Source organism: Danio aesculapii, chromosome 1 (genome assembly GCF_903798145.1).
Source record: "Danio aesculapii chromosome 1, fDanAes4.1, whole genome shotgun sequence".
Taxonomy (NCBI): Eukaryota; Metazoa; Chordata; class Actinopteri; order Cypriniformes; family Danionidae; genus Danio; species Danio aesculapii.
The window spans coordinates 4,249,562-4,262,061 of NC_079435.1; the positions used below are offsets into that span (position 1 = coordinate 4,249,562).

Sequence of the window (12,500 nt, forward strand, 5' to 3'; positions counted from 1 at the left end):
GTGGGTTTCTGCACTGCTGCAATGATGTGGTTTCTCGAAGTCTGGAGGCCGGAGAGGAGGAGATGATTCTGGCTCGCAGTAAGTGTTGAATATTTCCCTGTTCGCAAACACACTGCTTTTCTTTACACAGTGCATTCATTCATTCATTCATTCATTCATTCACATAAGCTCCTGTTTATCAGCGGTCACCACAGTGGAATGAACCGCCAACTATTCCAGCGTATTTTTTACACAGCAGATGCCTTTCCAGCTGCAACCCTGTACTGGGAAACACCCATACACATTCACACACAAACACACATACACTCATACACTACGGCCATTTTAGTTTATTCAGTTCACAGATAGCTCATGTGTTTGGACTGTGGGTGCACAATGCATGGAAGATGAAAATAAAATAAGCAAACAATTTAAGATAAAATTTAAATTTTTTGTGATAAAATAAATATGTATTATAGTAAAATGCATACCGTATTTAAGTAAATGTGAAGTGATTGCGTTTGGGAACAGAGATGAGGTTCTCAAGGTGAATGCGTACCTTGGCACTAAACGTTAAACAACAAAAAATAAGGTCAAGAATCTCGGTGTGACTCTGGAGTCAGATCTGAGTTTTAATAGTCATGTCAAAGCAGTCAGTAAATCAGCATACTATCATCTCAAAAACATTGCAAGAATCAGATGCTTTGTTTCCAGTGAAGACTTAGAGAAACTTGTTCATGCTTTTATCAGCAGCAGGGTGGATTACTGTAATGGCCTCCTCACTGGCCTTCCCAAAAAGACAGTCAGACAGTTGCAGCTCATCCAGAACGCTGCGGCCAGGATTCTGACCAGAACCAGGAAATCAGAGCACATCACACCTGTCCTCGGGTCTTTACACTGGCTCCCAGTTACATTCAGAATAGATTTTAAAGTATTATTACTGGTCTATAAATCACTAAATGGCCTAGGAGCTCAATATATTACAGATATGCTCACTGAATACAAACCTAACAGATCACTCAGATCTTTAGGATCAAATAAACTAGAAACTCCAAGAGTTCCGTCAAAGCAGGGTGAATCGGCTTTCAGCTACTACGCCCCTCGCTGCTGGAATCAGCTTCAAGAATTGATCAGATGTGCTCCAACATTAGGCACGTTCAAATCCAGACTGAATACACATCTGTTTAGCTGTGCCTTTACTGAATGAGCACTGTGCTTCGTCCGACAGATCGCACTATTATGTTTTTCTCTTCTTTTTCATTCTTTTATAACACATTTTATCTGCTTTTATTTTTTACCATTTTTATTATTTGTTTTTATTTCTCTAATACTTGTTTCTTTTATTCCTGTTTATGTAAAGCACTTTGAATTGCCACTGTATACGAAATGTGCTTATTAATAAACTTGCCTTGCCTTGCCTAAAATACAGTACAACTATAATTATATGTATTTTTTACATTTATTTTCTTTCATTTTTTCACTGACAATGTTTATTTAATTACAAAACAAGTCTCCGTGAACCCACACAGGTGAGGACAGCGACTATTATGAGAGTTTTGAAGAAATCACGTCACGCACACAGTTTCCAGAGAGCTGGCTGTGGTCAGAGGAGATTCTGCCCGTCTGTTCGGCTAATAAGAGATTATGGTGAGTTTAAGACGCAACATTATAGGAAAGGTGATTTTCTTTGAGTGCAGGCGTGAATGGATGGCATATGATTTAAAATAGTTCTCAAAAATGGAGTAAATGTGCATGACACTGAGATTTTTTTATTTAAACAGTGTATAAACAGTGTTTTTCAGTATTATACATTAAAATATGCATAAAAATATTTAATACATACAGGCATTAACAAATACATATGCATAATATGCAGCTATATCACCCTGCAGCCCAAGACTGTTTACTCACTGAAGCTAAGCAGGGCTGAGCCTGGTCAGTACCTGGATGGGAGACCACACGGGAAAACTAGGTTGCTGTTGGAAGTGGTGTTAGAGACGCCAGCAAGGGGTCTGTGTGGGTCCTAATGCCCCAGTAAAAGTGAAGGTGACACTACACTGTCAGTGGCCGTCGTTCAGATGAGACGTTAAACAGAGGTCCTGACTTTCTGTGGTCATTAAAAAAATCCCATGGCACTTCTCGTAAAGAGTAGGGGTGGTACCCCGGTGTCCTGGCCAAAGTCCCTTAATCTGCCCTTACGATCATGGCCCCCCCAATCATCCCCATCCTCCGTATTGGCTCTATCACTGTCTCTCCACTCCACCAATAGCTGGTGTGTGCTGAGCGCACTGGCGCCGTTGTCCTGTGGCTGCCGTCACACTGGTGGTAGAGTGGAGAGACCCCCCTCATGATTGTGAAGCGCTTTGGGTGTATGGCCATACACAATAAATGCGCTATATAAATACACACATTACATTACATTACATAATTGTTTTTAGAGTTTATCATGTAGAACAAGCAAAACAACTAAAATTAAACACAACTAATTTAAAAATAGGCGCAGATTAAAAAAGAGTCAGAATGCAGACAAAAGTCTGAATTTTTAAGTGTATTATACAGTTTAAAAGCTTACTGGACTATGCTTTACCAAATAAATTCTCTCTGTATAGTTTTATAAAAACAAATTAATTCTTGAATATTTTTATTCATTTTTATTTGAGTATAATATTTCACATTTTGTTTGGTTGTTTGTTTGTTCTACATTATACATTGTAAAACAATATAATTTCTACTTATTTGTGTTTTTATTGTATTTATTATTATTATTATTGCATTTTTATTATTATTTATTACATTTTTTCTTAAATGTCTGTATTTATATAAAAGGTATTATTTTATCTTTTTCATTTCAAATAAATATACATTCAATTGACCTTTTTTGTATAAAAAAAGCTTTACTGGAGCATGCTTTTCCAAAAGAAAAATATTCCTGTATATTTTTTTTTATTAATTTTTATGTTTTTCATTTTTGGGGTTTGTTTGTTCTATAATTTGCATTGTAACTATTATATAATTTATATATATATATATATATATATATATATATATATATATATATATATATATATATATATATATATATATATATATATATATATATATATATATATATATATATATATATATATATATATATATAAATATATATATATATATTTTTTTTTTTTTTGTATTTTATGTATTATTAATCATTTTGTTATTTTTTTAAATGCCTGAATTAAAACATTTACAGTATAGTTATATCATATTTACTTTATGTTTTTATTAGTTCATGTTTCAGTCTTAGTTACTTGATTACTTTTAGTAGTTCATTTTAATTATACTTATCGTAGGGTTTGTTTACACAACTAAAACAAACTTCTTCCTTTCAGTTTTTGACACATTTTCCACACAGAAGAAACACTGTCTAAACAGTCCCTCTTAACATTCATCTCCAAAAATAATAATATAAAAATGTCAATAATGTCCCTTCTTTTTTACTATTTTTCTCCTTTCCCAGTGCAACAACGTCAGTCACAAAAAGCCGAATCTACCTAAAGGAATCCATTACTACCTGGCAAATCTTTGCTGTCAGCCTGTCCAAAACACATGGTATTAATGTGTGAATGTATTAGAGTTGTATAGTACAGATTTAGATGTTTATCATCATGTAACGCTGTCTGTTTGTCTGCAGGTATTTGTGTGGCAGATCCACATGAGATGATCGTGTATAAGATGTTCTTCATTGACCTGAAGGTGCCGTTTTCAGCCGTGCGCAACGAACAACTGCAGGTCCGGGCCATCCTTCACAACTACACCAAGAAGAAGATCAAGGTAAACGCATGGGGAATTAGGACATATGATCTGTTTATATATATATATATATATATATATATATATATATATATATATATATATATATATATATATATATATATATATATATATATATATATATAAAAACTCATTAGGCTCATAAAATCATTAGCTCATTTTTATTAAAATAAGTTTTATTTCATTAATTTTTTTAGATTATGTTTTTTATATACAGTATATTAGAGTCAGAAATGTGATTTAATCTTTATATATTGCAATTATTTATTCATTATATATTATTAAGTTACTTTTTGAGCTTAGTTTTATTGAAATATGTTAAAGTTTTTCACAAACTACATACATTTGTTTCACAACTTATTAATTTTTTACATTAGGGTAAAAAATGTAACTCATACAATCCTCATTTATTGCCTCGTGTTACTACTTTGAGCTTATTTTTTATGAAATTCCATTAATTGTTTCACAAATTAATTAATTTAGTATTAGAGTCAGGTATGTGACTGAAACAATTTTTTTTATTTACTAAATGAAGTTACTTTTTGAGCTAATTTGTATTGAGTTTTTATTTTTTTTCACAAATTAGTATTATGTTAATATTAGGGTCAAAATGTAACTGATAAAATCTTATTTTTTTGCATCACGTACTTTTTGAGCTTATATTTTTTGAAATATTTTGTTATTTTTCACAAATTCCATTAATTGTTTCATTGTTTTAGTATTAGAGTCAGAGATGTGACAAACCATCTTCATTTATTGCATTTGAGTTGAATCATGTTTTATTGTTTTCACAAATTACGTACATTTTTGACCCTAATAATAATAATAAAAATAATAATTTGTGAAAAAATGAAAGCGATACAATCTTCATTTATTGCAAGAAACTTTTTGAGCTCATTTATAATTAAATATGTTTATTTTTTCACAAATTACTATTTTTATTAGTTTTAGGGTTAAAAATGTAACTGATAAAATCATAATTTATCGCATCAAGTTACTTTTTAAGCTCATTTTTATTGAAATATGTATTGTTTTACAAATTATGTACATTTTATCACAAATTATAACTTTTTTAAATATTAGAGTCAGGAATATAAATTAAACATTCTTCATTTATTGCATCAAGTTACTTTTTGAGCTCATTTTTGATGAAATTCCATTAACTGTTTCACAATTTATTAATTTTTTTAGTATTACAGTCAGGAATGTGACTGATTTTAAAATGTAACGGGTGCAATCTTCATTTATTGCATCAAGTTACTTGTTGAGCTCATTTTTAATGAAATTCCATTAATTGTTTCACCAATTTTTTTTTTTAGTATTAGAGTCAGGAATGTGACTGATTTAAAAATGTAACGGGTGCAATCTTTATTTATTGCATTAAGGTACTTTTTGAGCTCATTTGTATTGAATTATGTTTTATTTTTTCACAAACTACATACATTTTTGACCTTAATATTAAAACAAATAATACATTTTGAAAAAATTAAAGCGATACAATCTTCATTTATTGCATCAAGTTACTTTTTGAGCTCATTTTGAATTAAATATGTGTTGTTACAAATTATGTAAATTATTTCTCAAATAATCTTTTTATAGGGTGAAAAATGTAACATGGCTTCAAAAAATGGTTTCATCTTCATTTATTGCATCAAGTTACTTTTTGAGCTTGTTTACTTTTCAATTCTTTTCAAGTTTAATTTTTTCACAAATTCTATATATATTTTATTATTAAAGTCAAAAATGTAAATGATAAAATCTTCTTTTATTGCCTCAAGTTTTTGATTTTTTTGTAACATTTGACCTATTTTTGACATTTATTAAATTAATATACAGTTATTACAACTTTATTTAGATTTTTTTTCTTGGCCTATGAAATTCTTTTTTATTAAATCTAACAAAAAATTTTATTTATTGTCTGTGAGTTTCCTATGTGTTCCTAAATAATATGACTGGCCTTTCTCTCTTTTCTCTCAGGTGTTTGAATAGAGATGGTGATATTTAGCATTTACTTGTGCAGCTTTATCATGCATTCGGAGCCAAATCCAGCTACTAACCCCTCAGTTAATGTTTTGCAGTGTTTAATATGTGGGTTTGTCCATCAGGCACGGCTGGAGTTCATAGAGACGGAGCACATCTGCAGCTCCGCCAGCAATAAAGGCTCCTACCAGACTGAGGTGGAGGTGGAGTCCATGTCGTCCAGGACCATCCCGCATGTTATTATTCCCCTGGAGCTGGGAAATCACTGGATCGAGGTGAAAGCTGCTGCGTTCGACTCTGTTTACAGTGACGGAGTCAAGAAGATCCTGAAGGTGGTGGTGAGTGTGAACTTTCTTTCTGAAAGAGTTAAAGGAATAGTTCACCTAAAAAATTTTACCTATACTTACCGTTTACTCACACTCAAGAGGTTCCTGATGATTTTTGAGTTGCCTTTATCTGTTGAACACAACAGACAATAACAGCCATTGACTTCTATAGTAGGTGTTGGTAGTAGCTGAAGGTGGATTTACCCTGCTTTGACTGAACTCTTGGAATTTCTAGTGTTCTAGTGTTTCTAGTGATTTATAGACCAGTAATAATACTTTAAAATCTATTCTGAATGTAACTGGAAGCCAGTGTAAAGACCAGAGGACAGATCTCTACACTGATTTTCTGGTTCTGGTCAGAATCCTGGCTGCAGCATTCTGGATGAGCTGCAACTGTCTGACTGTCTTTTTGAGGAGGCCAGTGAGGAGTCATTACAGTAATCCACCCTGCTGGTCATAAAAGCATGAACAAGTTTCTCTAAGTACTCACTGGGAACAAAGCATCTATTTTGGAAATGGGTAACCAACCAGGATGAATTGCTGACAAACTTGACAACTATCAACCAAACTCGCTTTTAATATATTATTTAGATTAGTGATGTCAGCTGTTAAAGGGATAGTTCACCAAAAATAAAAGAAAATTGTCATCATTTACTCCTTTTATTTATTTCAAGCCTGTCTGAGTTTCCTACTTCCATAACAGGAAAAACAAATACTATGGAAGTTAATGGTTACAGATTTTGTGTTCAACAAAAGAAAGAAACTCTTGAAGGTTTGGAGGCAGTTAAGGGAAAGTAAATAGTGAGGTAAAGTGTGAACTATCTATTTAATCAACAATCAATTGGCTTCATAACATTTGAAATATTGTGCATGAAAAGTTCATGATACCTCATGTCTTAATGTCTTTTGCTTGGCTTAACCATATCACACAATAGCACGAGCAATATCAATACCCAATCTGGCCAAAAAAAACAAAAACATTAATTGTTCACATCTTGCATTATTCAGATTAATGTTTACCAATTAACTCATCGTTAATTTAAACAACAGTGAATCATGTTCATTATCATCTTTGTTTCAGTCTGAGGGAGTCCTCACTATGGTGCAGGAGACAAATGTAGAGCTCAATCCTGCTAAAATAGGTAAGAGTTCAGAATATATACATATAAATAGTTTTTCTTCTCAAATATAAAAAAAAAAATACAGTCAAAATGAATGTGAACCTTCAGGTGGACTACAGGAGGTGTCTGTGCGGAGCGGCAAACCAGACACTCGGGTTCCCAACACTCCCGCTAACACCTACATCTCAGTGACCAGTAAGAGGAAAACATTATCAATATACACTGTTTTTCTTTTTTTGCTTTATTTAATTCATCTTACAGTTGGTCAGACAGAAAATAACACCATAAATGCAATATAAATAATAGTGATACGAATAGATATACACAACATGCCATAAAATCATGCACCGATACAATTCACCAAGCAAGAAATAATCAGAAAAACATATTTACGCATAATAAATAATAATAAATAATAAGGTAAAATGTCACATATAGACACAAAAGCATACATAAGATAAAATGAAAATAATAACAATAAACAAACAATAGGATTAAAAAAAAAATATATATATATATATATATATACATACACATACATACATACATACATACATACATACATACACACACATACATACATACATACACACACATACATATATATATACACACACACATATATATATATATATATATATATATATATATATATATATATATATATATATATATATATATATATATATATATATATATATACAAATAAAACAATAGGATGAAAAGAAATAATAAATAAATATACAAAAATGTATATAATATATACTGTATAGTATAAAATAAATATAAAAAAATACACAATATATACACAATTCACTTATATAGACAAAACATACATACATAAGATAAGATGAAAATGATAATAATAATGATAGTAATAATAATAAATAAAACAAACAATAGGATTAAAAGAAATAATAAATACATAAATGATTTATACACAGAGATAAAACAAAAATATTAAACACTGTTATTAGTCTATTCATGAAATGTTGACCTGGATCTGTTATTTCAGGTAAGGATTTCAGTAAGACGATCGAGGAGCCCATCAGTGGAAATGTCATGAAGCAGTTTATTGTCCAGCCTCGAGGAACCGGAGAGGAAAATATGATCTATCTGACTTTTCCAGTCATCGCCACTTATTATCTGGACATCACCAATCAGTGGGACACCGTGGGCATGAACCGCCGTAATGAAGCCATTAACCACATCAAAACTGGTGCGTTGATGCTGGAGAAACACAGTATGATTGGACAAATGCTATACAGTCTTGTGTTGTTTATTTTATTATTTCTGTTAAGGTTATCAACGACAGCTAACTTTCCGGAAACCGGACGAGTCCTTTGCTGCGCTGATGACTACGCCGAGCAGCACATGGTGAAGCCAGCATATCTACACTGCAGACACATCAGCAAACATTTGCTGTCTATTTAGCAAAATAATTGATCATTGTAAAAAAAAAAAAACAATTTTATTATTCGTTTATACGCTGTTTCAAGAGTTCACACTTAGCTGGTGATTGATTTATAAAGCTTGTTTGGTGTGAGAGAGCCCTGAACTCAAAAGATCCTCAAGCCCTAGGCGAGAGGGGAGTTTGAGCGCAGGTAGATCTCGAGAACTCCCCTGCTGTTGTAGCTAATGAACAATTAGGGATTGCTATGAAGAGATAACTACAGGGTCGGCCATTTATATGAATTTATATGAATTTCACAAGAAAAAACAATGGTGTGCTTGGTTTTAACGTAACTTTATTCTTATTTCAAGCCCCCTCACATATACTAATGTGCCACAAACAGGACGTTAATATCACCAACCATTCCCATTTTATTAAGGTGTATCCATATAAATGGCCCACCCTGTACTTACTAGGAGCACGTCTAGGGGTTTGGATTAGTCAATTAACTTAAATTAACTAAAGTCGCATATCTTTGGATAGTGGGAGGAAACCCGGGGACCCGTGGGGGGAACCCACGCGAGCACAGGGAGAACATGTAAACTCCACACAGAAATGTCGACTGGCTTGTTAAGATCTAGAACCAGTGATGATCTTGCTGTGAGGCGACAGTGCTAACCGTGCCGCCCATCAAGGAAAGAAGGAGGGGTGGGGGTGGAAGGGCGGATTCTTCAAAACGAAGATGACCGTAGTATGGAACTTAGATTATTTATAGTGACTTAGGAATCGTCTGATTGGTGAATCATGTGTTAGCTAATGCAGGACCAGCTGCGGTCAATCACAAGCACTTGATCCTCTCGAAGTGAAGTTTCATAAACTAATTTCGAGAGGAGCACGTGATATGATTGAGCACGTCTGGCCACTCATCTGTAATCAGTAATCATCCAATCAGAGTGATCCTAGTTTACTATAAATAGATCATTTTCTCCCTACCGTTTCTATCTTTGTTTGGAAGAATCCCCCCTTCCACCCCATCTCCTCCTTTTCCTCCCTTTTCTAAAGGGGGAGCTCTCGAGACCCACCTGATCTCAGATCTCCTGATATGCTTATCGACCGGGCGGGAGCCCTGGGCTCAAATATCTCCGAGCTTAGGGTTCTCTCCCGGGACAGCATGCCAAACCTGCTTTATACGCCAAGCATATCTAAGTGGGAACTCTTGAAATTAGTTTATAACTAAACTTCACAAAATGTGAGTAAAGTACTTTTAAAAAGTGAGTAAACCAGTTGCCTTAAAAGCAAAAAATTGATTTTTACTTATAAAAAGTCAGTAAACACATTGACTTAACTAAACATTTTTAATTATGCACATAGTTTGTTTACTTAAAAAAATAAGGCAGCAAACTCATTGCCTTATAATTATTAAGTAAAGTCAACCAATTGCTTTTTACAGTGTCTGTCTTCCTCTTTCTCACACATTAGGGATTGAATACTGTAAATGCTTTTTGTTTTTATTGTGTGAAAAACACATTTTTATTAGTAGTACGTTCATTTAACAGGGACATTGCAGTATAACATTGCTACAATTTCCAGAAGATTATTAGATTAAGCCTAATTTGCCTGTTTAACACGATAATAAAGCAGTATAGATATCTTTGAATTATCACTTCAATATGATGACTGATGTTTGCTATAGTGCTGCTAGAATATGAGTTAAGATTTTTTTTATTCTCGGGGGTGCTCAAACTACACATTCTGAACATTATAATATCAAAATATGAAGTTATTGATTATGGGTATCTATATCTGAATTATCCATGAGGCTTAATTATCATTATTGTGTCAAATTATGCATCACTAATTATTTATGCAATGCTTTAAAGCAGTGTTTCCCAACCCTGTTCCTGGAGGCACACCAACAGTATTTTGGATGTCTCCCTTTTCTGACCCATTAACTTCAGGTGTTGGAGTCTCTTCTGATGTTATGATAAGATGATTCAGGTGTGTTTGATTAGGGAGAGCTTGAAAATGTGTGCTGTTGGTGTGCCTTCAGGAACAGGGTTGGGAAACACTGCTTTAAAGTAACAATACAGGTTATTTCAAAGCAGATTCACAGTACATTAAGATCAGGAACAGAAAATAACCAAATAATCAAACATCAAATTCGGGTTTTGTTGTTAAGCAGCTCTAATATGACACACGGCAAAAAATTATACTTACTGAGAGTTTTTGTCTTGTTTCTAGTCCGAATATCTAAAAATTCTTAAATCAAAAAGCATTTTCTAGACCAGCATAACATACAGTCTTGTTTTAATAAATAATATGCCAAAATGAAGCAAGTTTTTCCTTAAAACAAGCTAAATAATAATCTGCCAATGGGGTAAGCTAAATAATCTTGTTTTTTTATTTGACATAAGATTATTTTGTTTACCCCTTTGCCAGATTATTTTATGCTTGTTTTACTTAATTTTGCCATATTGTTTTTTTTAAACAAGAAAATATGACCAAATGTTTCCTACTGAACTATTCCTGGACTTTTTCTCTTCTCTGTTCTGTGGAAGGTTGACTGCGTATGTGGCGAAGGTGTTGATGATGGCCAGCGATCTGATTGTGGTGGATGAGACTGTGATCTGCAGCGCCCTCCAGTGGCTGGCAGTAAACAAACAGCTGTCAGACGGCATGTTCAAAGAGGATTCGCACATCCTTCATGAAGAGATGCAGGTAAAGGGCACGGCCGGATTCACTACAACAGACTGTTCCCATTTTTAGGAGATTATTTTATGTTTGTTTTTTTTAGTTGTTTTTTTCCTCAGCTTTATTTGATTTGTAGTTCAGTTCATATGTTTATAATCATCTATTGCCTCGACTTTTTAAAGCAAATTATTGATTTAATTAAGATTTAAATAAATATGAATATAAAAATATGCAAACAAATATTCAATTAACGGATTAAATTTTAATAAAATTATTCATTCATTTTTTTTTCGGCTTAGTCCCTTTATTAATCTGGGGTCGCCACAGCGGAATGAACCTCCAACTTATTTAGCATATGTTTTACGCAGCGGATGCACTACAGGCAATTTAGCCTTCCCAATTCATCTGTACCGCATGTCTTTAGGCTGGGGGAAACCGGAGCACCCGGAAGCCCACGCGAACGCAGGGAGAACATGCAAACTCCACACAGAAACGCCAACTGACCCAGCCGAGGCTCGAGACAGCAACCTTCTTGCTGCGAGGCGACATATCTATCTATCTATCTATCTATCTATCTATCTATCTATCTATCTATCTATCTATCTATCTATCTATCTATCTATCTATCTATCTATCTATCTATCTATATATATATATATATATATTCTTACTTTTCTTATTTACTTAGTCCAAATATATAAATATTCTTAAATCAAGAAGCATTTTTAAGACAAGTAAAATATATTAAAAAACACTTTAAAACAAGCTTAAAGACCAGCAATAATAATCTGTGGGGTAAGCTTAGTAATCTTATGTCAAAAGGAAAAACATTGGCAGATTATTTTGCTTGTTTTAAGGAAAAACTCACTTAATTGTGACAAATTATTTATTAAAACAAGACAATATGCTTTGCTTATCTAAAAAAATGCTTCTTGATTTCAGAATTTTAAGAATTTTGGACAAGAAATGATCCGAAAAAAGTAAGAAAAGCATTTGTTGCAGTGTATAATCAGTCCCCCCAGGATTTTGCAGAGATTTTTTTTTGTATATTTGTGACCTAAAATGACAGAATTTGTGAGTTGTTTTTTTCACAACTTATTTTATTTGATTCTATTCTTGTGTTGTGCTCTAAAAATGCACAAAAATCTTGTAGAAGTTAAATTTTTGATCTCAAGATCTACTGGACAAAATTCTGGA

The 12,500-nt window shown here is 32.9% G+C and overlaps 1 protein-coding gene across 1 annotated transcript in view; it reads left to right on the plus strand.

Moving 5' to 3' along the window:
* LOC130223164 (complement C3-like) overlaps positions 1-12,500 on the plus strand; it is a 58,626-nt gene that overhangs the window by 31,956 nt on the left and 14,170 nt on the right. Inside the window, exons 18-27 of the mRNA XM_056455887.1 lie at positions 1-78; positions 1,509-1,626; positions 3,479-3,570; positions 3,653-3,792; positions 5,898-6,110; positions 7,180-7,240; positions 7,328-7,414; positions 8,235-8,438; positions 8,521-8,596; positions 11,171-11,330. The exon at positions 1-78 is cut by the window's left edge and continues 4 nt beyond it. Coding sequence (XP_056311862.1) covers positions 1-78; positions 1,509-1,626; positions 3,479-3,570; positions 3,653-3,792; positions 5,898-6,110; positions 7,180-7,240; positions 7,328-7,414; positions 8,235-8,438; positions 8,521-8,596; positions 11,171-11,330 — 1,229 coding nt within the window. The remainder of the gene's footprint in view (positions 79-1,508; positions 1,627-3,478; positions 3,571-3,652; positions 3,793-5,897; positions 6,111-7,179; positions 7,241-7,327; positions 7,415-8,234; positions 8,439-8,520; positions 8,597-11,170; positions 11,331-12,500) is intronic.